The 27048-nt window shown below is 47.3% G+C and overlaps 1 protein-coding gene across 1 annotated transcript in view; it reads left to right on the forward strand.

Moving 5' to 3' along the window:
• The first annotated feature begins 248 nt into the window (after positions 1-248).
• The window catches only part of CEP97 (centrosomal protein 97), a 41253-nt gene continuing 14453 nt past the window's right edge, over positions 249-27048 (forward strand). Inside the window, exons 1-7 of the mRNA XM_066578528.1 lie at positions 249-359; positions 4988-5121; positions 5644-5802; positions 8030-8131; positions 9546-9659; positions 18335-18501; positions 26606-26770. Of these exons, the coding sequence (XP_066434625.1) occupies positions 308-359; positions 4988-5121; positions 5644-5802; positions 8030-8131; positions 9546-9659; positions 18335-18501; positions 26606-26770 (893 nt within the window). The 5' untranslated portion in view covers positions 249-307. The remainder of the gene's footprint in view (positions 360-4987; positions 5122-5643; positions 5803-8029; positions 8132-9545; positions 9660-18334; positions 18502-26605; positions 26771-27048) is intronic.

Consider the following 27048-nt stretch of genomic DNA (forward strand, 5'->3'; position numbering starts at 1 on the left):
ATTATAATTGGATTGACATTACTGCAGGGGAAGAAGCAGCCCCTGCAGTAACAAGAGAGTGGGACACAGGAGTCCCATTCTGGAGATCTCAGCAGTGTGTCCCCCGTTGATCAGCAAGTTATCCCCTATCCTGTGGGGTAAAACCGATATGTGATTCTGCAGCACTAACAAAGTAATATGCAATTCCATGCTAGTCCACAAGATGGTAGTGTTGGCTAGTAAGAGTACAACGCGCAGGCGCAGCTTGTGGCACGGAAGTGAGGCAGTGACTTTTCGGTTGCCGGGGCGCTGAGAAGCTGCGTCTACTATGGCTGGGGAGGAGGTGACCTCGTCTCCGGCAGAGCCCACTAACGGGTTAGGTAAATACAATGCACTCAGACATGTTGCCCCACTATAGAAGATGTGTGCCGGCTGCTGCTCTGCGCTATACTGACGGTAATCACTAGTGTTTTGACGCGGGGACAATAGCGGGCTCAGTGCTGTCGCGAGGGCTCTTGGGAGTTGTAGTTCTTTCAGTCGCACAGTAGGATGTGACTGCTGTGACAGGACTACGTTTCCCGTCATTCACGCTCTGTATTAGCGTGACGGTTAAACTGTCAGAGACAATGCAGTTGTCATCAAATCACAAATCCCCCGTACATATATGTTACATACATACTGGCTGTGCACTGAACACCACACGGGCCTCTTACAATGTAGTCTTCAGGGACCTGTCACATGCCTTACAGGCTTATGCTATCACCATGGTAACTACTACATGTGCAAAACCTCCAACATGTCTGATTCAGGCCAATCCTGATGTCCTCGTATCAGTGATGGAAATAAGGCTGACATGTAAACTGACATCGGGTGCCCTGCATGGTGCGCTGGCATCACCTACGGATCTCTGCCCATTGGCACTGGATCCTTCGGGATGGATCTCATCATAGACGAATAGCGCAGCATGCAGCTCAGTGGGCTCCAGCATTCGAAGGGTCCGTCATGGCGTTGGTTACAAAGCGGAAGCAGTAGTAGTTATAACACCCAGATGTACCCTGTGGTGCCGCATTGTGTTGCGTCCTCTCTGAAGGGCCGCTGTTAACCCTATACCGTCCTGCTAACAGTATTACCCTTAATGTTGGAAGCTCGTACACCAGAAGCCATGTAATCAGTTAGATCAGGCCACGTATAGCGGACACCACAATCTCTAGCATAGTATGCACTGTGTATTTCGGGGAGGTGCAGTCGTGCACCAAAATCCACATCAGAATCTGGACCATTTGATGCACATTTTAGCAGTTTTTTTGACGCAGATCCGCAGCAGATGTTACGCTTTTAGCTGAAGGGGTGATGTCCGCTGCGGATCTGCATCTAAATCCGTGTCACAATCCGCGCCGACAGTACAGATATTGATGCGGTTTGTAGGGGATGTTGTTCACCTGGCAGATACAGATGTGGGATTTTCTGGACAGAATGTGTAAAACCGCTTCTGTAATCCGTGGCTATTTTGCCTCAGATCTGCATGCTGCTTTAGTCCTACGTTCGCACATAGCGGTACTGACAGGGCTCGGTCTGTGTGCGCACCTGCAGATTTCTGCCACGGTCTGCAGGTGGATTCTGTGTGCAGTCTGCCGGCGGATTTTACATTGTGGAGAATCTGCGCCAATTCGGCTACATGTGAACGTGCCCTACAGAGGTTTTCTGGGGTTGTGTAATCTCTTCACAAATATGGAAGTATGTATCGTTCATGGTGCGCCTCCTACCGGGACCCGTCCACACAACATTAACCTGCCGGCAGCAGTGAATTGTGGGGAATGTCTCCAATTCTATCCGTGACTGAATTCTTGCCAGTACCCCTGTCTTTGGGTGTGATCGGGGGGCTCCCAGTTTGACCATGGCCATTGGACAAGCAAAACCTACATAGAAATAAAACCCAGTAATGTTCCCCCAGTGCCGGACCTGGCATCATAAGCTGGCCATACCCTTTCATAACTGTTTGCCAACAGCTAGATGGCTGGCAGTTATCTCCTAGACTCCCTCATATATGTGTTCGCTGTCATAGGGCAAGGGAGATAAGTGGCCGCCAGGCTGGGGTCTGTCGCGCAGGACCCCAACAGATCAGCTGAGTGGGCGAATGCTGTCAGTGCCGCAAATATACAGCGGTCACAGCAGAAGCCTTTGCACCGACCTCTGTGTAGTGGCCGGCGCTTGTAACTGCAGGCTGGGTTCTCATTTAAATCAACTTGAGCCGTGCCTGCAGTTACAAGCGCCGGCCACTACACCAAGGTCGGCGGGTCCCAAACGATGGACCCCAGCCAATGACCTACTGATGACCTATCCTGGGGATAGGTCATCAGTAATATTCTCCCTGGAAAACCCCTTTAAGGTTTAGCCTACATTAAAAATCATCGGTGGCTACCTCACTGAGTGCTGAATGAAACGTGAACAATTCTCAACCATTATCTGCCTGTCTGAACAGGCTGCACAAGCGCGAACAACTGGAAAGGAAATGTCGTGATGTCACTCGTTCAAGCGAGAATCGGGTCGTGTAAATGGGGCATTACTCCCTGTGGGATCAAAGGGTGCCAACATGAATTAGGATAAAGTCGATTGAAATGGACGTTTTCAACGTAAACAGTTGTGCACCCGGTAACATTTAGCATTCATCGATGGTTTCAGCTGCGTGATGACAGGCGGTCAGCGTCCGGTTGGGGCTTGAATTTTTTTTGTCTGACAGGTAGTCGAAAGAGTGTCCTCGGAAAGATGTGTCACCCACCGCCCGGGGTCGTCGCACATGTAGGGCCAGTGTGCACAACTTTACACTGACGGGGACTAAAACATGCCTGAGTCTGAGAAACCAGTGTGCTGGGAGACCACATGTTCCATCCTACTGTACTTCACACCTACCTAGTAATCTGTGCTAAACCATTTACTTGCTGCTGTTCTCATCCCTTCATACATGCGCAGTCGCCCATGGACAGGATGCAAGTTATTAGGAATGGGGGGCCAGCATGCTGCTGGAAGGAAGCAAAGGTGCATGTGATATAGATTGCAGGAGGAAGCTTTGGATGGGGTGGAATACTCCTCTGACCTATGTAAAGTTTCCAAGGTTTTACTGTTAAAGGGGTTGTCTGCGGCTTTTACTATTGATGCCAATAGTCATTAATAGTTGATCAGCAGGGCTCTGCTGCTGGGGATCGCTGCCGATCGCCAGGTCCGCTCTCAGTGCTGGAAGCAGATAGCGCTGTCAACATTAGGTTGGTACCTCAAACAAGGCTCCCATCAATGCTATTATACAGACAGCACTATCTGCTGCCAGAGGTGTCTGCAGTGATAGTTGGTCTGGGGATCAGCAAGAATCCAGAGCGGTGGAACCCCACTGATCAACGGTTGATTATCTATCCGGAGGGATAGCTCATCAATAGAAAAAGTCCTGGAGAACTCCTTTAACCCCTTAGTGACCAAGCTTTTTTTTTTTTCTTCTATTTTGGTTCCCCCCCCCCCCCCCCCATCCCTTCTAAAAAATCGTAACTCCTTTACTTACCCATCGATCTAGCTGTATGTTTTTTGCAAGACAAGTTGACTGAAAAACCTTTTAAAAATTCTAAGTGGAGAGAAATGGGAAAAAAACTAAATTCTGCCATCTTTCGGTGCGTCTTGTTTTTACGGCGTACAAACTGCAACAAAAATGATAACTTTATTTTATGGGTCAGTACGATTACTACTAGAGATGAGCGAACGTACTCGGATAAGCACTACTCGTCCGAGTAATGTGCCTTATCCGAGTACCTCCCCGCTCGTCCTGAAAGATTCGGGACGCACTGCGGAGCGGGGAGCTGCAGGGGAGAGCGGGGAGGAACGGAGGGGAGATCTTTCTCTCCTTCTCTCCCGCCCGCTCTGCCCCGCTCCCCACTGCGACTCACCTGTCAGCAGCGGAGCGCCCCGAATCTTTCAGGACGAGCACAGCGATACTCGGATAAAGCACATTACTCGGACGAGTAGTGCTTATCCGAGTACGTTCGCTCATCTCTAATTACTACCATGCCAAACATGCATACTTTTTTTTTTTTTGCTGCACTACTTGTATTTTTTGTTAAAAATATTTAGATTTTAAAAATTATTTTTTGTCTCCATCTGCTGCGCACAATAACTTTTTTTTATTTTTCCGTTGACATAGTTGTGCAATGGCTCATTTTGTGCGGTTCGTCCTGTAGTTTCTGTTGGTACATGCGATGCTTTGATCGCTCCAGCAGTATTATGTAATGTCATAGCATTACATCATATTACAATCTGACAGGCAGTCTATCAAGCCACCCTACGGGAATGGTTTGATAGGCATACTGCCAAGACAGCCCTGGGGCCTTTCAGAAGGCCCCCCAGCTGCCATGACACCCGTGCGGCTCCCTGCGATCTCATCCATATGGATTTACATGCCGCTGTCAGAATTGACAGCGGCATTTAAAAGGTTTACAGCCCCAATTGGCCACGTGGCTTCTCAGGGCTGTTGCCCATGGCTGACACCTGCGATATATGGAAGCAGCTCGCAGCACAGGACGTAAAAACACTATAGGGGCGGTCACTAAGCGGTTAAAGAGGACCTGTTGGCTCCGCTGACATGTCTGCTATGGTAAATACTTGCATTCCCCATAATATAGGAATTGCATGTTTTCTTAGAACTGTACCTTGTGCTGCTACTCCTAGAAATGCATGAATAATTTGACATCTGGATGTTACTTTTAGGGGGCGTACCTACACGGTCTGACACTGACCAATCTGGGCTGAAAGCCTCACTGTGTAGAGGGACGCTCCTCTGACAACTTAGAATGAAATACCCAGGTATCAATGTATTCATTATTATTCAGTAGGAATATCAGATTAATGCAGAGCTCCAAGATGCTCCAGAACTGTCACTACATGGGATACACGTATGTACTAAGACTGCCATGTCCGGAGTAATGATTGGTTCTCTCTAAAGCATGTGGATTTTCTTTTCTTCCTCTCGCTGTAGTGGATCTGTCCGGACAAGGTCTGCAGAAGCTGAGCCCCTCGTTACCATGCGGTGCGGACACTCGAACACTCATTTTGGACAAGAATCAGATCATCAAACTGGAACACCTAGAGAAATGCAAAAATCTTACTCAGGTTTGTGAATACGGGCGGGCTCACACGAGCGTAATTTCACCGCGTATTACGTATGCAATGTACACTCGCGCAATACACGGTGAATGGAATCAATGAAAGTAGGTTGATTTTATTGAGCACTCACACTAGTGTTTTTTTTATTGCATATAATGCACGCGTAAAAAAGGACGCATGTTCTATTTTACCGAGCATTACGCGCGATAGTCCTATTGTCTCTATGGGTGCCTAATAAACGCTGTACATGCGCAATTACATTACATATGTGTGGTGTTTATACACAATGTGTCTGTGGGAAACTGGAAAAAAAAACAAGCAAACAAGTCAGACTGCTTTGAGAGCGTGCGTGAGATACCCGGTCATGCGCATGCAAAATCAAGCCTACCCGTACCCCGGAACGATTACCTCAAATAGCCGCCATGTCTGGTCTCTTCACCCGTGTTTTAGCGATCCTCACTCAGGATCTGGAGATAAGGCAGTCTTGCTGTTGCTCATCATCCATCTTTTGTCTCCGCCTTGTTTCAGCTCTCCGTAGCCAATAACCGTCTTGTTCGGATGATGGGGGTCTCAAAATTGGTCTATTTGCGAGTACTAAATCTACCTCACAACAGTATTGGATATGTGGAAGGACTCAAGGACTTGGTGCATTTGGAGTGGCTTAATCTTGCAGGAAACAATCTAAAGGTATATGTGTAATAACGCTCTTCTAATGTGACGTCTGACTAGGGAAGTGGCTAACATACATGTTTCTGAGCTACTATTAGACTATTTTATATCAGATTCAGTGGTTGTTGTTCAGTGACTTTACTTCAAGATCATTTTTATCGTTCTTTCGTCTTACTGCTTCTGTCTTGAATGGTCTTGTGTTATCTGGGTTGTAATTATAATATAGAATATTGCTACATTATGTAAATTAATGAAGCATCTATCGTTGCTTGGTAAGAGCTGGAAAAACATTTTTATGTTCCCATGTAGCGGAAAATGGTTTGGGTTGTCAGCAATGGGTAATCCACACCAAATTTTGCTTTAAAACCGCAAAAAATCTGTGCCACTGGTTTAGATTTTATTGCAGATCCCTGTCAAAATCCGCACCAGTGGCTGGATTTTGTCTCATTCTCAGTTGTGATTTTGATGCTGAATTTGGTGCAGATTTTCCACACCATTTTCCGCTATGTGAGAACATACCCTAAAGGGTTTTTCTAAGCAGTTTCTATTGATGACCTATCCCATGCCTGCAATAACCAACATCGGCCATTACATAGGTGTCAGAGCTATCTGTTTCCGCTCTGTATACTATGTTGTGGCACTGATAGTAGGTGATCGAACAGCTGATTGACCAATCAGCTACCCTGTCTCACCGAAAATAAGATATTTCCTGAAAATAAGTCCTACCCTCATTTTTCAGAGGCTTGAAATATAAGCCCTACCCCAAATAAGCCCTTTCTGCACTGCATAAAAAAAGGAGAAAAAAAAAAGGAATACGTTACCTAGCAGGCTCAGTCCATGTTCTCCCGCTGCTCTCCAGATCTTCGCCGCCCATCCTGCTGTCCTCGGCTGCCCACAAAAGATCACTTCCTGGTATGGGATTCATAAATCCCACCTATAGGAAGTGATGGCTCTGATTGGTTCTCGAGCGCTGCTCAGCCAATCAATGCAGCGCTTGGTGAACCAATGCGATGACTGTGTTTGGTTCATTGAGCGCTGCATTGATTGGCTGAGTAGCGGGATTTATGAATTGGCCAATCAATGCCACGGCTCAGCCAATTCATAAATCCCGCCTCCACAACATGACGGCTGTGATTGGTTGTTCGACTGCTGCTCAGCCAATCAAAACACAAGGAAGTGATCTTCTGTGGGCAGCCGAGGACTGCGAGAAGCGTGTCGCAGCTCCGAAGAGCAGCTGGAGGGACCTGGACTGAGCCTGCTAGGTTAATATAATAAGATATCCCCTGAAAATAAAAACCAGCGCTTCTTTTGGGGCAAAAAATTAATATAAGACAGGGTCTTATTTTGGGGGGAAACTCGGTATCGGGATAGGTCATCAATAGAAATTGCCCAGAAAGCCCCTTTAAGACTAAAAACACACATGGAATTTTTTGAGCCAGAAGTGGATCCAGCAAGAAGTAGAATTCCTACCGTTGTGTTTTCTATCCTCTTAGAATCCACTTCTGGTTTTGCCTAAGGCCTCCAGCATATGACGCAGTCGGAGCTGGCAAGCGGGATCCCGTATCCCCCCGGTGACCTAGCCCCCCCCCCCCTCGGGCACTGTGGAAGTGCCAACGGGTGCGCATGCGCAGTACGGATTATGGCGCAAAGACGCTAGGCGACTTTTCTACAATGATTGCGGCAGGACCGCGGGATGGTAGCCGTCCAGGTGGAAAGCCGCACAGAATGGAGCATGCTGTGATTTTTCTGCAGCAAGTGGAAATTTCTGCTCGTGGGCAGGAAGCAGAGGTTCTGCATCGGAGATTATGGGCGGTATTTGCTGCGGAATCTGGGAGTAGCTGCCGACCCTGGATTCCGCAAATATAATCTGCCCATGTGCAGGCCCCTAACAAAAACTGCACGTGTGACTCCAGCCTAATAATAAAGCCGCCCTTAGTAGCTGTTATGTCGCCGTGCTATGGTAGTAAACCCACTACCCTCTGTAACTGGAAACAGGTAATGATCCAGAACTTAAGGACTAAAACTTGCAAATAGAATAGAAGGGGAGTCGGGAGTTCTTGTAATCCTGTCTGTTCTTTCTCTGTCTCAATCCAACCTCCTGACACTTCTGAGAAATCACCGTGAAGTATACTGATAAAGTGACAGTTTGCCTTCTGTAGAATGTGAAAAATCTGCGGATCTGTGCTGCGTACTCTGTTCTCTGCAAGCTTCTATCCTAATGTGTGCTGTTGTTATCTTCCTCCAGGCTATCGATCAGATAAATAATTGCACTTCCCTGCAGCATCTGGATTTATCGGACAATAACATATCTCAGATTGGTGATCTCTCAAAGTTGTCGTGTCTCAAGGTAATGTAAGCTGCTTATTTTTTGTGTAGTAAAAAATAATTTGAACTCCTTTTTATATGTTCTATTATAGAAAAATGACATTAAAGGAACACTGTGCCTGGGGCAACCGTCTATTATGCAGTGTGGAGAGCCATGGGAAAGAATGGCTCCTGCTCTGAAGGACTTGTACTGTATGGTTGTTCATTCATTAGAATTGAACAATCCTTAGCAGCATCATTTCATTTAGTGTTGGAGGATTTTATAATCCACTAAAATAATTGCTTTCAGTTTGGTGACCGAACAATGGAAAACTGTTCTCATTTATGAGACTTGCTCTTCAGGGCTCCAGACAACAAAAAAAAATACATGGGAACTATTGATTCCTAAGCTGAAATATTTAGGAACCAAGTAGACTTTTTTTGCCAAACATCTTTTTTATTTTAAACTTTTGCAAATATTTTTCCAAGTAGACTTTTTAGTTGCCGAATTTAAAGGTCTATATAACTTTATATATTAAGAAAAAAAGTTACTGTACTATAAATTAGATATACACATCCAGAGTGCTGCTCCCCTCATCATGATCTATACAGATCATCCATAGGTCGCCTCCCAGTAATGAGCTACACATCCAGCGAGGTGCCCACTGAGTATAATATGCTGTGTCTTAGTATTCGCACCTAGAGCTCCTCCCCCTGCAGTATAGTTACGCCCAGAGATCCCCCCTCTTAGTATAGTCCCATCCAGAGCTTCTCTTCATAGTATAATTACATGGCTGCAAATAATGAAGTTCAATGTAGCTGCCAACATTCACATGGCTGCAGTGCTATATGAGTGTAGTGATCACCTCTTATGAGCAGGTCTTTGCAGGGCTCAGTGAATGGGTTCTGTGGCTTTGTCTTTAGGATGATGATCCTCGCTGTGATCACATAGTTCCTGCTTTCCTCATGCCAGCTGATCCAGGCCAGCAGCCCTTCATCTCCCTCAGGGCAGGACAGCAGCATTCCCACAATCTACCCCTCCCCCTCCATATCCCCACTATTGCACAGAAACCATCCGACAACAGTCGTCATCCCACACACACACATCCTTACTTGTTCTGGCACCCCTGAGGTACAGTATGTGTGTACACAGAAGTGCCTAGCAATAGCTTCACCACCACAGTAGGATAGTTACAAATGGCGAGTGAAAAATCTTGTTGTCATTTGCAAAATCTTGGTTGCTCTCTGGAGCTCTGATTTACACACAAAAAATAATTTCTCAGGAATGCACAGAGGTATATCATTCACTCGCCAGGTGTAATTAAACAATGTCAGCAATCGCCATGTCAATGGGTTCTACGTTAATGGTTGTGTTCACTGAGGAACATCAATGGTTTTGTGACAATTGTTTCAGACTGCAGTTTAGTAAGTCATGTGAATGCTTCCTTCTTCTACAGACCTTTCTCCTCCATGGCAACAATATCACCTCTTTGCGCACAGCGTCCACCAGCCTTCCGCAGAATTTGTCCATATTGTCACTAGCAGAGAATGAAATCAGAGACCTAAATGAGGTAAGTCTTACTATTTTAAGTAGAAAAAAATAGGGTAGAGTCCTTCTCTGTGACTCTGGAGCTTCTGTTTCCACTAAGAACAGTAGCTTGTTTCTTAAAGTTTCACTCTGGCCGTTTTCATGCTAACTATGTAAATAATGGTAAAAATGCCAATATATTTGCCACTGCACTTGAGCACAGCAGCATTAATGTTTATGGCAACTGCAGGGGTAAATCTAATGGCACCTTTTCAGTGATAGTCATTTACATGGACAGTGTGGAAATGCTTAAAGGGGTTGTCTCGCGAAAGCAAGTGGGGTTAAGCACTTCTGTATGGCCATATTAATGCACTTTGTAATATACATCGTGCATTAAATATGAGCCATACAGAAGTTATTCACTTACCTTCCCTGCGCTGGCGTCCCCGTCTCCATGGCTCCGTCTAACTTCAGCGTCTAATTGCCCGATTAGACGTGCTTGCGCAGAAGGGTCTTCTGCCTTCGGGTCTGTCCGGCAGCAGCCCCGTTTTGGCTCCGCCCCTTCTACGCATTATCGCGTAGCTCCGCCCCGTCCCGTGTGCCGATTCCAGCCAATCAGAAGGCTGGAATCGGCAGACGGGGCGGAGCTGCGCGATGATGCGTAGAAGGGGCGGAGCCAAAACGGGGCTGCTGCCGGACAGACCCGAAGGCAGAAGACCCTTCTGCGCAAGCACGTCTAATCGGGCAATTAGACGCTGAAGTTAGACGGAGCCATGGAGACGGGGACGCCAGCGCAGGGAAGGTAAGTGAATAACTTCTGTATGGCTCATATTTAATGCACGATGTATATTACAAAGTGCATTAATATGGCCATACAGAAGTGCTTAACCCCACTTGCTTTCGCGAGACAACCCCTTTAACTTATTAAGGACCTAGCACCGTAAATCTATGTCGCTTTATCTAGGCTTTAATCCTACGCCATTATAAAATTGACTAAAAAAATCCTACAATCGAGCAGGAGTAGGTCCTGTCTCTGCTGTCCATATGCCTGACAAAGATCACAGCGGATGATCGAAACGTCGCGGTTCTATGTGTGGATTATGAATAAAAGCCTTTTTATGAACATTTTCTGGTAAGAAGATCTATTCTAGTGTGCTGCCTCTCCTATACCACCTGTCTCTGCTGTCCATCAGCCGAGGACCATAAAGAGAAGGCAGCTGTTTTTAACCGCTACTGTCTTCTTTTTCCCCGGCTATATAGTGCTCATTGAACGCTATGCAGAAAGCAGCAGAGCTGTTTCCTGCATGCAACCTGGCGATCACATGATCGCCGGCCACCCCCGGCATGGAAGTGCTGCAGGGTCTTTGCAGACCCTAGCTCGGCTCTGTAATGTCACTATAGGGTGATGTTTTCCCCTGTAACTGGGGCTTCTATGAATGAATGCCCCATTTACAGGGCAAAAGTGTGAAATTAAAAAGAAAAAATGACATTGGTGAATGCCCCCAAGAAGTCTTATATGACGTCATGGAGGACATGGATGTTAAAAGTTACAAAAATAAGTGTAAAAAATTACAGAATTATGTTTAATATGCTTTTATTAGGACTTTTGTAGAAATTCTTTACATAAAAATAAACAATACAGACATAACAAGTAGCTAGTCTCGCAGGACTGCTCCATTAAACTAAGAGCTATAAAACTGTTCGATCATACCAAAGTCTATTGAAACTCACATATACTTGGTGCCTAGCTGGCGCCCCATCAGTAGTTATACATTTGACGTGGGTCTTTCCATAACCGGACCCGCCAATGTGCTTAGCCCTTGTAAACAAAAGAAAAAACAAAAAAACAAAAAAAAAAAGGAAAACAAAGACAAAACACCACAGATTGAGTAGTTAAGACCACAAAAAAAAAAAGGAAGAAAAAGCACCAAAAAGAAAAAACACAGGAGCGTACAGACCTAGAATACAAGCAGATGGGAAGGGAGATAGTATGAGGGATAAGGGGGAAAGAGGAAAGAGAAAAAAACATTAATAAATAATGATAAAAATAAAAGGGGGGTGGGGGGAGTTACCAAGGGTAGGTAACCAAACAAGCAGGGAGGTGGCCCTTACGTGGCATGCAGGATAAATGTATGACCGCTCTAATCCAATCAGCTGTCAATCCAGGAACCGTGTTTGCGGCCTGACTTCGTGGGAGCCCTGGGGAGGCTTGTCTCCTCACCACCCTGTGATATTCTGAAACTCCGCTGAGTCGCGAAATTCGTTCCATATTGACCAGGCCCGCCTGCCTGGGCTCTCGACACCAGAGCCCTCATCTCCCAATTCCTCCATGTACATTAGCTGATTCAGCTCTTGTATAAATTCCAGAATCGAGGGGGTGATGCCGCTTCGCCAATGGCGTGGAATAACGGCCCTGGCTGCAGTGAGGAAATGACGTAGGAGACCCTTCTTGATCGTAGCAAAGGGACCAGGAATAACAGAGAGCAGCGCCAGTTGTGGGGTGACCTCCACCGTGCTGTGGGACACCCCCTCAAACAGTTCAAAAACGGTCCTCCAAAAGGACTGGATGGGCGGGCACTCCCACCAGATGTGCAGCATGGTTCCACGCGCGAACCCGCATCTCCAGCAAGTGTCTGGCACTGATGGGAATATGCGATGGAGCAGATCTGGGCATCTATACCACCTGGAGAGTAGCTTGAAGTTTTTCTCTTGCGCCACACAGGCCAGGGGTAGTTTGTGAGCAAACGTGAATGCTCTCTCCCAATCAGAGCCCCGCAGCTCCAGTGACAGGTCCCTCTCCCACCCCTTGGTGTATTGGGGAAGACCCTGGGTGAGCTTCCCTAGTATAATGCCGTGGATCCTTGAGAGAGCACGGGTGGGGGGGGTGGTTTGTAGAAACAATTTTTCAATGGGTTCCATGGGATCCCGGAGGCGACACGACCCCATCCGAGTCCTCCAGAAGGAGGACAACTGGAGGTATTCCAACCATCGTAATTTTGTGTCAGGTCGGGACGCCTGTAGATCATTAAATGATGGGAGGCCCTCTGGTCCCATTATCTGACAGCACCGTGTGTCCTCTTCCTCTCTCCAGCAAAGGAAGCTCTGCTTGTCCTGCCCTGGGGGGAATGCGGGATTGTGGAACAGGGGGGTCATTGCTCCTCTACGGATCACAACATCTCCTCTTGCTGTCAGTCTATCCCATACGTCAAGGCAGTTCATGGTCAGGGGTGTATGAGGAAGAGCCATGGGCCTGTCCTCTGAGGAGATCCATGGCAGCAGGTGTATGTGTGGCCATACCATCGCTTTTTCTAGGTCCACCCATTGTTTCGCACCGGCGTGGTAATGCCAGTCCAGTAATCTAGTAAGAACTGCGGCTGAGTAGTAAATTTTAAGGTCGGGTAAGCCCACTCCCCCCCTCGCCTTTGGGCGAGACATGGTCCGATAGCTGATACGACTATTCGGGCCCCCCCACACAAATCTGCGAAACACACGTTGAACCAGTTTGAAAAACTGTGCCGGGAGTTTAATTGGCAGAGCCTGGAAGAGGTATAAAAATTTGGGGGCCACGTCCATCTTCAAGACGTTAACTCGTCCGAACCAACTCAATTGCTTGGCAGCATAGCCATCCAGCTCACGTGTCACTTTCTCCAATAAGGGAACATAGTTAAGGTGGTATAAAGAAGAGATATCTGCCGCAATATGTGCCCCTAAATATTTGATGGAGGTTGCTCGCCATTTGAATTCGAATTGGTCAGCTAGATGGGCTACCTCAGTAGCCGGGAGGGATACATTCATGGCTTCAGATTTGTGGAAATTTACTTTAAAATTACTTAAACGCCCAAATTTAGAAAACTCCTGAAGGATCGCCGGGAATGAGACGCGTGGCTGGGAGACAAACAATAAGAGGTCATCTGCGTACAGAGCCGTCTTACAAGTCTGGGTCCCAACCTGCAAGCCGTGTATGTTGGGGTTGTCTCGCAGTGCCACAGCCAAGTGCTCCATAACGATGGCGTAGAGAAGGGGGGACAGCGGGCATCCCTGTCTCGTTCCGTTCCTAATAGGAACGGGATCGGACAGGAGGCCATTCACACGAATCTTTGCCGACGGGTTCCGGTACAATGCGAACACCCTGTTCAGGAACTTAGGCCCCAACCCCGTCAGTGAGGAACGTAAGAAGTCCCAACTAACGCGGTCGAAGGCCCTCTCCGCGTCCACCGAGAGGAGGCAAAACGGCTGTGATAGTTGTTTGGCCTGACTAATCAGCAGGAGAGTCTTATTGGTGTTGTCTCTTGCTTCCCGACCTTTTATGAAACCCACTTGATCGTTATGTATATGGGCTGGCAAGATTGGAGTCAGCCTATTCGCCAGAATTTTGGAAAACAACTTAATGTCTAGATTAATGAGCGAGATAGGGCGGTAACTGGGGCATAGCCCCGGATCTTTGCCCGGTTTGGGAAGCACGGTAATATGGGCTGTGAGTGATTGTGCAGGGAATGGGGTCGACGGAGAAATTTGGTTGAATGTATCTCTCAGAATAGGAGTTAAGATTTCCCGAAACTGCTTAAAAAAACGGGAGGTAAACCCATCCGGCCCAGGGGCCTTCCCCGATGGCGAGGTCTTTATGGCTTCACTAATCTCCTCCGCGGTAAAGTCTGTCTCTAAAGCTTCCCTGTCCTCTTCTAATATGCTTGGTAGGGCCGTCTCGACGATGTATTCGTCGATCTTATTTTCCCGGTTGTTATGGGCCATATCCGCCAAGTGACCTCTTATATTGTAGAGCCCGTGATAGTAATCCCGGAATGCCTCTGTAATCTCTTTGGGGTCGTGTTTCTTGTGGCCTGTACTGTCTAGGATGTGGGGGATGTATGTGTGATTCGACCTGCCGCGAAGATATCGCGCCAGGGAACGTCCACATTTGTTGGCATGTTCGTACGAGTACCGTTTCAAACAGTCACGAAATCGCAGGTATTTCTGGTCAAGGATATGCCTCAACTCTTCTCTGGCATTTAACAGCTCGTTTTGAATGGCTGCTGTGTTCGAACGGCGGAATGTCGTCTCTAGGGACTCGATCTTGGCCAGCAGGGAGACCACCTTGGCGGCCCTCTCGCGTTTAAGGCGCGCCCCGTGTTTTATAAGGACCCCTCTCAGGACGCACTTTAGGGGCTCCCACTGGATTGGTCTGGGTGTGGAGTCCGCAGCATGGTCTTTGAGGAAATTGTCTATGGTGCTGCGCAGGTCATCACAACACACAGAGTCCTTCAGGAGATTATCGTTCAGTCTCCAGGACCCAGACCTCTCCGGGGCCCCTGGGACAGATAATGTGAGGAGGACAGGGGCGTGGTCCGACTATATTGCTGACCCAATGGAGGCAATCGGGTCCCACATTAGGGCATGGTGGCTAGTAAGGATCAGGTCAATACGGCTATGTGTGTGGTGGGCGGGGGAGAAGTAAGAATAGTCCCGGTCTGCTGGGTGAATCACCCTCCAGACGTCCACCAGTTGTAACTGTCTGAGAGCCTTGTGGAACCTACGTAGCTGTGTGGCTGAGACTGTCGCCCGCCTCGACGTACTATCCTTTTCAGGGTCCAAAGGGAAATTGAAATCGCCCCCTAGTACTACCACCCCCTCTGCGAAGTCCGCCAGCTTACCGAGCAAAACTCTACCCATCTGTGCAGGGCTCTGATTGGGGAGGTACCACGCCGCAAGGGTGAAAAGTTTGCCCCACATTCTGACCTTTACGAAGACAAAGCGTCCCTCCGGCTCGATCACTGTACCCAAGACCTCATGAGGTACTGTTCGGTGAATGGCGATCGACACTCCTCTGGATTTAGTTGTCGGGTTTGTACTGTGAAACCATGCCGCATAATGCCTATCCCTTATGGTCGGAACGTGACCCGCTCGGAAGTGTGTCTCCTGGAGAAATAAAACATGAGCTTTTAATTTGTGCATTTGGTATAGAACCTGGCTCCTCTTTTGTGCCACATTTAGACCCCGCACATTATGGGTGCAGAAGATTAGTTTAGCCTTGTTGGGTGACATCCTTAGCACAGTATGTGCCACCAGAGGTTTCGGGGAGAGTAAGAAGGGAGAGCCAAAAATGGAAGAGGGGGGCAGAAAGGGGGAGGAAAGAAAGAGAGAAAAAAAAAAAAACACGAGGAAGGGGGGTGGGGTGGTGGGTAGGCAGAACACACAAAAAGAAGGAAGAGACCAGTGGAAGAAGAGAACGACCAGAGAAAAGAGAAAACAGCAAAAAGAATGAAAAGAAAAAGAAAATAATAATAAATAAATAAATAAAAAAAAAATATATATATAAAATAAAGTAAAACACAACAGTTAATGCAATAAGCAAACGATTACTTAGTTGTATCAAAAACCAAAGCAGCAACTAACAGCCAAAACGGCGGAAGCCGCTACTTAACTTGGGCGCACCCGCCCTCCTCCGGAAATGAGGGGGACGCCTGCGCCCATATAGAAAAAAAGGGGGGTAGTAAATCTACCAAAAAAGAACAGCCCGCGGAGTGACCAAGAAGCCAAACCCGAGCCCCCCCGGTCTGGGACGCGCTTTCCAGAGGCGGAGTGTCTCCCCCCGAAGAGCGCCCCCCAGCCCGCCACATATCAATAACAGCCACTTTATGCAGTCTACTCAGAAAAACCCACCAATAGGCATGGTAAACATAGTGTTAATAACAGCAGCATTACAAGCGTTGAAGAGGAGTGAAAGGGCAGAGTTCCTCAAACCTGAGCCGATCAAGCACGTGGAGAGTCAGGTGGGGACCGTGCAGCCTCTCTGGCCTCTCGGCGGCGACGTCTTCTTCTGGGCCCCCTGCGTGGCATCTGGGGGTGGTCGTTGGCGGGTAAAGTGGGTAGGATGGGCCAATCAACGATGTCGACCATAGGGAGACCCAGCGCGTTGCAAAAGTCTGGGACCTCACCGGGGTGTCGCAGCTCCCTCGTGGCCCCTCCATGACGGACTTGTAAACGGAAGGGGAAACCCCAGCTGTAGGCCACATCCCGGCGGCGGAGTTCTTCCAGCAGCGGGCGAAGAGCTCTCCTCTTGGCCAGTGTGAGTCTGGAAAGATCAGGTAAAATCTGCAGCTGTGACCCTTTGTACTGTATTGCCCGCCGCTCGCGTGCTCCCTTCATGATGGCTTCCTTGAGCTGGAATCGATGGACCCTACAGATCACGTCGCGTGGGTGTTCCCGTTCTCTGGAGCGAGGGCCGAGGGCTCTGTGACATCTATCAAATTCCAGGGGAGCGTCTGGGGCCGCCCCCTGCAGGTCATTGAAGATGTGGCGCACAGTTTCTACTAAGCGGGGGGGTTCAATATCTTCAGCGAGGCCTCTGATACGGATATTGTTCCTGCGCCCCCGATTCTCCACGTCGTCAATGGAATCCATCATATACTGTAATTGGCGGGACATGGTGATCAGAGCGGATTCATGGTGTTCCACCTTATCAGCGAGAGACAAGACAGCACCCTCAGTCGCCGCGGTCCTCTCATCAAGGCGGTGGACGTCTTGGCGAACGGAGCAGATTTCTGATTTATATGCAGACTCTAGACGTAAGATATATGCCTCCATGTCTTCTCTAGTGGGAATTGACCGTAGCTGCTCTCGTAGTTCGCGGAACTCCGCCATTGTGCGGTCTTGATCCCTTTGCTGAGGTGTTGGAAGGGGCGAATCTGGCAGCCTGTTTGGTGGCTGTGCCTCTTGTCTTCGGTCACTCAGTGTGGAATTGCCCGGGTGAGGGGCAGCTGCGCGGGGGCTGGATCTCTCGCCCTTGTTTTGGAGTGCCTGTGTCTGCCTCTAGGGAGGGTGAGGCGAGCTCCTGGTTTCTTCGGGTAGCCTGCGTGTGGGCAGCCAGACTGTCCTCAGGCGCAGCATGAAAAAATTACAGAATTAAATAAAAATTTTATATATATAAAAAAAGAAAACCTAACGACCCATCTCCCACGCTAACATAATCCGTCGCCATATCCACCCCATAGTCCGAGACTATACAGATTTGTCAAACGAAATGGCAAACTCATTCTTGTATTTTATTTTAAAAATTAAATGTAATAATTTTAACAATAACTTATATTTTTTGTACATATTACCCCTAAAAATAGCCCCATATGTCGTGTCATGAAAAAAAACACAGTAAAAATAATTTTGACAACCCAAGAAAAAAACTAGGGCCATAAAACTAGAGCATGCATAAAATTGCTGAAAACTGTCTGGTGCTTTAGGATGGAAGGAATCTGATCTTTAAGGGGTTAAAGCTGTGCCCTTAGCGGGAGTCGGAGCCCCATAGAGACCGAGGTGCAGGCTGCTTATTACTGCTGTGTGTCCCTGCGACAGATTCTCTTCATGCTTCCATTTGTACAATTTGGTGCTAACATTAATAGTCTGGATTGGGAGCAGAACTGGTTATACAGGAATATTACCGTACTGATGCAGAACAGAGGTGGCTGCCTGTTGTAAGAACATTGGATTAGAATTGGTATTTCCTGTGTGCAGGCGGATGGATGACATTATCAATTCAATTCCTTGAATGTTGCGTAACGTATTTACCTATATGGATTCTGCATCTTTTCAAACTTGAGAACAGTAATAAAGTCCTATTTATCCATAATGTACCATGTAAAATAAATGTAAACAGATAATGCAGCACCTACAAGCTGCTTGGGATCACATGCTGAAGTTACCATTTCCGATTCTTCTGCTCTTTGCTAGGTGTCGTTCCTTGCCGGCCTTGCTGATCTGGAACAACTGTCAATCATGAACAACCCCTGTGTGATGGCCACTCCATCCATTCCTGGGTTTGACTACAGGCCATATATTGTCAGCTGGTGCTTAAACCTTAAAGTTTTAGATGGATATATAGTTTCTCAAAAAGAAAGGTAAAGTTCTACATACATTACATAACTGACCCCTGTAGAAATGAAGCACAGCGAGTAAAAAAAAATTTTTTTTTTGTTGCTGAGAATGTAAATGTATACGGCCACTCTGACACAGGCGTGTTTTTTTTTTGTTTTTTTTACAGCATTTAATGGGTGTTTGAAACACCCGCTAAAAACGCTGTACTGAGTTCCATTCACTTTAATGGGACTTCTCAGACGAGCGTTTTAGCGAAACTTTTCTAATGTGCTAAAACTAATGCTGCATGTTGTTTTTTTGTGCTTTTAGCGCGTTTTTGATGCTCCACATCATCCATTGCAATGATGGGGTGCGTTAAAAACATTGTTAAATGGAGGGGGCGTGGCTTGGCCAGCGGCGGGAAGAGAGCGCACTTTGGTAGCTCCAGATCGGCGGTACTTTTACAGCGGCTTCCCGTGGATCCACGGACCTATACCGTCCGCTAAACACCACCGCTGGCACCGCGGCACTGCGAGGAGCAGTTTGAGACCCTCCGCGGGTCTCTAGGCGGAAGGAAAGCAGCGCGGCCTACTCAGGGAGGCACATCCCCGGCCTAAAGTTGCGGGCATAGCCAGCCGCCGGAAGCGCTGGACGAGCGGCAAGACTCAAAAACACAGCACACAAGCGCGGCCGCTGTGCGGCCCCCAAGACCCCCGCAGGAACCACCGAGGCCACAAGAACGCCAGGAGAAGCAGGAGCAGGAGACAGAGCGCTCCGGCCCGACCGGAGGCTGCGGGACACCAGACCTGGTGAGTCACCCACACACACTTCACTGAAGGGGTGAGGAGGAGTAACAGAGGGACAGGGGACCCTGCAAAACGGCCAAGAGTGTCCATAATAGACACATACAGAGCAACAGCTCACACATACAGAGGGACAACCGCTGCCCCGAAAAACAGTGTGCACACAACTGCCCTCCCCCCAGAATCACCCCACTCACCATTAGGGGAAGCAGCCAAGGGAGGTGAAGCCCCGGAGACAGCACGTGCAGCAGAGAGGGGACTCCCGGGGGTCGCCCCCCCCCTCCTCCTCCAACAGAGAAGCACGAACTGAAGGCAGAGGAGAGAGCTGAAGGCTTGCTGAGAAAGCAAAGGCAGCCGTGCAATCAATAAAACCCTGCTGCCACCTAGTGGTCACCCAAAGAATAGCACTCTACAAAAGTATAAACTCTCCTCTCTGAAAAGGGAATTAACCCCTTAGAGGAACATAAAAACACGTTCCATAGACAAGAAAGCAGGACCCCGCGTCTTTTCAGTGCCTTACTACCTAAAGTAGAGAAACAAAACGCAGACCCTCTTCGCCTTAACGGCCAACTGGCCCAGCGCCAAATCCGCATTAACACCCTCTCACTGCAGTGCAAACTGAGAGACCCTGCGGAGAAGGACCCCTCCATTCCAAAGATGGCACAACACGACTGAGTGATGTAGTCCTTACCGCCAAACGCGGCTCTAAAACAGCTCAAAGCAAGGCTGCCTAGCGCCAATGAACACTCAAAATTACTCTAACTAACTTGACTACGTCTCCCGCGGCTCTACATAAAAACCACCCCTCCTGGTGAAACGGTCGGAACATTAAAAGACTCTCTCAACGCATACCTTCAGATCCTATCTACACACACAATGGTTAAACGACGCACCAAAACGATTGCCCCAAGAAGACTCTCGGAGTTCTTCCCCCCCCCGGTCCACGGAGCGGTAGAAACAAACCGGCAACCCCCCACCCGAAGAACCCCGAAACAGCAGAAACAACCATCTCTCAAAGCCCTGCTGCCCCATCACAAAACTCCTCCCCGGGCTCCTTATCTCCTTCCCCGGGCAGCCCCACATCTCCCCCGAAAAATGGAGGCAAGAGGAATGCTCAAGAATCCCCTTCAACCTCGCTCCCACCCAAGGGCCCCGCAGCGAAAAAGACCCAAAACAACAAACTGCACGAAGCTCCACAGCAACCAGATAATACGAACAACCTCCAAGCCTACCCAGACTCCGAGAGCCCTTTAACCATAAACGCCTTGAAGAACATGCTAATATCGCTTCAAAAAGACATTTCCAACGACATACAAAACCTTTCCGGACAACTCCAATCCAATATAGACCACTTAGCCACACGAACAGACCACATCGAACAAAAACTCGGAGAATTCACCAAAGCCCACAACGAGATGGTGGACGCTCACGGCAATCTAGAAGACGAAGTGGCCCAGCTACGAGAGAAGGTCATTGATTTAGAAGACCGTTCCAGAAGGAACAATCTTAAGTTCAGGGGAATCCCGGAGGCCGTGCCTCCTTCAGATATACCACAGTATCTACTCAAAATGCTACAAGCGCTCCTCCCGGATCTCCCCGAATTAGAATATGCGATAGATAGAGCCCATAGGATTCCAAAAGTGCGCTCCGTCCCTGAATCAGCGCCGAGAGATGTCCTGGCAAGGATTCATTTTTACAAAATAAAAGAAGAAATCCTATCAGTGGGAAGACGTAGGGGTACATTGCCGGCCCCATACGAGAATATCCAAATATTCCCTGATCTTTCAGCGGCCACCCTACAGTCACGCAGACTCTTTACAGCAATTACATCAGCTCTTAGAGAGGCTCACATCAAATATAGATGGGGATTCCCAACCAAGCTTCTGATTTCCAGAAATAAAAACTCTTCATGTTGCGACTACAGTAGAGGAAGGCGCCTCCCTCCTACAACAATGGGAAATTCCTACACTCCAGAAACCCCCGAGGACGGCGGGGGGCCCTACTTCCAGAGTCGAAAAAGACTGGTCGGTCGCGGATAAGCGAGGCAAACACTTGTAATTGGTGCTTGGAAAAGGCCTAGACCCATTTTAGTCCTCCACAGTCGAGCCCGAAGTGGATGGCCTGAAAATTCTATCCCCCCCTAAAGCTCATTCATCCAGTGCATACCAGCACTGGGTGAACAATGTTTTGATTATGTTTATAATTGTTGTTTATTTTTCTGTTGTATTCAGGTATAACAATGTTTCTAGGAGGTCTTCCCCCCCCCCCATTCCGCCCTCCCTGATAGACTAAGACGCCACGTCAGTTCAGCCTACAACCTTCTTAACAGTCATGCCAGTTAACTTTTCCTCCCTAAATGTAAAAGGTCTAAACAGCCCCTTTAAACGCAGTATGCTCTGGAGGCAGGCCATCAAATCCCACTCCGATGTTTTCTTTGCTCAAGAGACCCATTTCATAAGGGACAAACACCCCCCCCTGCAAACACCCTAAATTTCCACACATCTTCTTGGCTTCCAGCGAGGGAAAAAAGAAAAGAGGAGTAATGATAGCAATAAGCCAAAACGCATCATTCTCCCAAAGAAACCTAATTGCGGATCCAGCGGGCCGCTACCTAATATTGGTATGCGAGATAAACAATATCACCTATACCTTGGTAAATGTCTACTTCCCCCCCAATAAACAAGCTAAATTCTTTAAAAAAGTCATGTCAGAAATGGCCAAAATTCGGGAAGGAAACCTAATCATTGGAGGAGATCTGAACTCTGTACTGGATCCCGAGCTAGACTCCACGGCAAGCAACAGAGGCATATCTCCTATCGCTCAAATTATCCATGCAGAGGGGCTTTACGACGTATGGAGATGCCTTAACGGGTCCGAAAAAGATTACACCTTCCTCTCTGCCCCACACGCATCTTACTCCAGGATCGATGTATTCCTGCTGCCGCAGAAGGGCCTAGAAAACACCCTTCAGGCCGAAATCGGAACAATCTCATGGTCCGATCACGCCCCCATATCTTTGTCACTCAGAGAGTCATCCAACTTCACCCCATCATCTCCATGGAGATTGAATGAGTATACTTTAAATCTCCCGAACACGAATCATCTCTTAAAGAGGAGCTAGAGGGCTTTTTCGTAAACAATATAGGTTCGGTCCCGAACATGTCCACCGTGTGGAACACTCACAAAGCCTTCATGCGGGGCATGTTCATAAAAATCGGAGCCAGAGCAAAACGAAAAAGAAATGAGGAATTCAATCGCCTGATGGACCAAATTAAATCCCTAGACTCCTTAAATAAAAAAGACCCATCCACACAAAAGACAGCAGATCTGTTCAACCTAAGAGCAAAGCTCCAAAACTTATTAGTGACCAAGCACGACATATCATTTCTAAAACTTAAAATGCAATTCTACGCACACGATAACAGGACAGGGGCTCTGCTAGCGAAACAACTTAAAGACGTTAGAGCAAAAGAAAGAATCAGACACCTATTTGACCCCCAAGGCAGGAAAATTTTCCACCCCCAAGGAATTGTCAACGCGTTTGCGGCATATTATTCTTCCCTATACAACTTAAAAGACAACCCAAACATTCACCATCCCCATAGCGAAGAAATACAAAATTTCCTACAAAACATAAATCTCCCCTGCCTTTCTCCAGAGCAACTAGACTCCCTCTCTGCGCCAATCTCCACACAGGAAGTATTGGACACAATCAAATTATTAAAACCCCATAAGACCCCTGGCCCTGACGGCTTCTCAAACGGCTACTACAAAAAATTCGCCCCAACACTAGCCCCCCATCTGGCATCTGTGTTCAATGGAGCAATGAGGAGCGGTTCCTTCCCACCTGAAATGTTGGAAGCTCTGATCGTCACCATACCTAAACCCGGGAAGGACAACACATCTCCGGCTAACTTTCGCCCCATTTCCCTCCTGAACACAGATGTTAAAATATACGCAAAACTTCTCAGCATAAGACTTCTCTCGATCCTCCCCCGTCTGGTGGCAACAGACCAGGTTGGATTCGTCCCCCAAAGACAGGCCCCCGACGGTACCCGACGATTCCTAAATCTTGTCAGGGTGGCAGAAAGGAACAGAACCCCAGCCCTGCTCTTGGCGCTAGACGCTGAGAAAGCGTTCGATCGCATACATTGGGGATTCCTGGAAGCCACCCTGGGAAGGTTCGGTTTTTCGGGACCCATCAAGTCTGCCATCTTGTCTCTGTACTCGGCACCGTCCGCAAGGGTCCTCTCTTCAGGATGCCTCTCCTCACCGTTTGCTATTTCCAACGGCACTAGGCAAGGGTGTCCATTGTCGCCCCTAATATTCGCCCTGATCATGGAACCATTAGCGGAAACGGTCAGAGCTAACCAAAATATCCAGGGTATCAAAGTAGCCTCACAGGAACATAAAATTGGATTATACGCGGACGACGTTATCCTTGCCATCACAAATCCTGTAGCCTCCCTGAGACAAGCCCAAACTGCTCTAACCAAATTTGGCAAGGTGTCATACTATAAGATCAACGACACCAAATCTCAAATGTTAAACCTAGGCTTGGACGCTAAAACTACGCAGTCTATCTCAGAATCCCTTCCCTTTTCCTGGTGTAAGGGCTCCCTACCATATTTAGGTATTAATATAACATTCCCTAGCTCCTTAACCTTCTCCCAAAATTACACACCACTCCTACACCGCATCCCGAGCATTTTAAGTAAATTTCGCAAACCCTTCATTTCATGGGCTGGCAGAATAGCTGCGGCTAAAATGATGATTCTCCCGCGTATATTATACGTTTTCAGAACGGTTACTATCCCGATCCCCACTCACTTCCTATCAAAACTTCAAGCTCTCATCAACCAATTTATCTGGGGAGGAGCACACGCCAGAATTAAATTCTCGACTCTGGCAAAACCATATGAGCAAGGAGGTATGCAAGCCCCTGACATTAAGAGATACTTTGCCGCAGCTACACTGGATCAAATTAAACATTGGTGGATCCCTGCATCCCCCAAGAAATGGGTGAACATAGAAGCAGCAACTTTGGGAGCCCCCCTAATCTCCCTTCTAGGAGCTACCCCCTCCCCCCTCCCGCCCCATACCCTACCAAGCATTCAAGCGTCAGTCCACATATGGAATCAATTAGTTTCCTCAACCCCGGAAAAGGTGCCGGCCTCTCTCCTTCCACTGAGATTTCTATCTTCCACCCTCCCGGATTTTGAATACGGGACCTGGGAGAAATTCAGAGTTAAAAAGATTGGAGACCTTTATAAGGAGGGGTCCACTATGGACTTCCCCACAATAGGTAGGATACATAAACTCCCCAATAAACTAGGTTTTTCGCACCTAAGACTAAGGTACGCACTACAATCCATAGATGCCCACAAGCCCATATTCCCCAAAGTGGCCTTCACATTCTTTTCACTATCAACAGAGGTCTCGGGAGGTATATCCACCTTTTATGAATCGTCATTCTCCCTGATCGCCCAAAATAAATCAACCTACATGACTCTATGGGAGCTTGACTTCAAACAAACCTTTAGTCTGGAGGAGTGGAGCCGGGCGCTTTCATGGACCAAGAAGATCTCACATGGCATCTCTCACTGGGAATCCTCCCAGAAGATATTTCTCCGCTGGTATCTCACCCCGGCAAGAATAGCCAGAATGAACCCTTCAACCTCGGAGGCTTGCTGGAGAGAGTGCGGTGCAAAAGGTACATACTTTCACATGTGGTGGCTATGCCCCACCATTCGGTCTTTTTGGAACCTAGTATTTAATTTAATACACTCCGTTACAAACCAGCACGTCCCCCCGGACCCTACCCTGGCTCTATGCTTCTTAAAAACAGATAAATTATCCCCTTTCTATTCAGCCATCACCTCACACATTATCCTAGCAGCACGCCTAGCAATAGCTAAACATTGGAAATCAAAAGAAGCTCCCTCTATATCAGAGGTTAGAAATTCGGTGGAACTCACCTTCCACCTAGAGGAAGCCTACTCGCGTAGATTTGTCTCCCAACACCCCCGTACATCCTTTTGGGCAACTTGGATAGACTACACAACCAAGAACCCCTCATAGAGAGGATGGGAATCAAGCAATAAATGAAAAGGAGGACCTATCCTAAACACAGCTCTCAAACCCCGAACTCACCAGAACGTAATGACTGGTAAATAGAACCCTGAAACAATCACCCCCTTAAACATGGAAATGAACCTCCGTTGTTGTGTTGTTTTGTTTTTTGGTTTTGCTATGTCCTTATAACATATGTTTTTGTTTATGTTCATGTTTGAATCTCAATTCTGCTATGATTATTTCTCACCTATTAAGGTGCCTCTTTAAAACTGTAAAATGTTGTTTATTTTGAAAAAATGTCAATAAAAATTCAATTATTAAAAAAAAACAAAACATTGTTAAATGCTGTCAAAGACGCTGCGTTTAAAACCGCCTGTGTAAGTGTACTTAAGAAAGAATATGCCTGGCAGGTGGCGTCCTTCTCCCCATTATTATTGCAGTGAGGACCACATATTTGGGTACTATCCTTTGAAATTAATGGGAAGTATGGAGATTTCTGTCTTGAAGAGAACCTGTCCCTTTTATTGACTTTAAGTTAATGTTAGTGTAATGCCTACATAGTTATTCTAATGAGCGTAATTGTGTCCACTCAATGGCCACCAAAGTGGGTTGTACCAAACGTATAATACAGGGCTCAGGGGGAATAGTGGTAGCCCAGGGTCTCACTCTCTACGCCTCTGACAATCCAAAGGTTTTGCCTGGGTAAGAAGCAGCCTGCTACTTTTCGGAATCCAACCCGGCCGTGTGCATTTGGCCTTACTAAAGAGTAACTTTTCTCTTGCGCTGCTTACCACTTGACAATTCTGCCTGCATTTAACAGTCCGATTAGGTGGTTCACTTTTTTTATTATTTTATTTTGGACAGTTGATTTATTGAAGTGGTTTTCCGGGACTTTAATATTTGATAAGGATAACTTGCCCTCAGGATAGGCCATGAATATGAGATCAGTGGAGCCTGAATCCTGGCATCCCCACTTTCCTCTTATTTAAGGGGCTGCAATGCAAACACAGCAGTCTCTTCATTGATTAGGAGGCACAGTTTCATACCTTGGTACTGCAGCTTAGTTCCATTCATTTGAATACGTATGAGCTGCAGTACCAGCTGCAGCCACTTCAAACTGTACAGAGCTGTGCCTGGTAATCATTGAAAAGGTTGCAGTGCTTTGTGGCCCTGTCAATCAGTTGAAGTTGGACTCCACTGATCTGATATTAAAGGCTTATTCTAAGTCCTGCAAAAAAACCTTTAATGCCTTTTCTCACTGTCATTGTAGCTTGAAAGCAGAATGGCTTTACAGTCAAGGCAAAGGAAGATCATACCGGCCAGGTCAACATGTTCCACTGGTGCAGTATTTAGCATCTGTATGCCCCTTGACATCTGCACAGGGTCTGCAAACGGATGAGGATGCCAAGTTGGAGAAAATATTAAGTAAACAAAGGTATAAACAATGTGTCTTGTAATAATCAATAAATGTCTTATATGTATCAGTCTGAGGTATTACTGTCCCCGACCAACCCTTCCCCTCCCCAGGAAAAGTTAGAAATAGTTATTTGTTGCAATACAGTTATTCATTTTTGTTTGTGCCATTGCTTCCTATTACGTCGTCTGAAGTATATATTCATTTTGGGCCATGGTGTAATATTTAGTTCACTGGCCACCTATTCATTAATCATCATCTCATTACAGTGGCGATCTCATTTGGAGGTGTTGTCTTCA

The sequence above is a fragment of the Eleutherodactylus coqui genome, chromosome 1 (assembly GCF_035609145.1).
Source record: "Eleutherodactylus coqui strain aEleCoq1 chromosome 1, aEleCoq1.hap1, whole genome shotgun sequence".
NCBI classification, from domain to species: domain Eukaryota; kingdom Metazoa; phylum Chordata; class Amphibia; order Anura; family Eleutherodactylidae; genus Eleutherodactylus; species Eleutherodactylus coqui.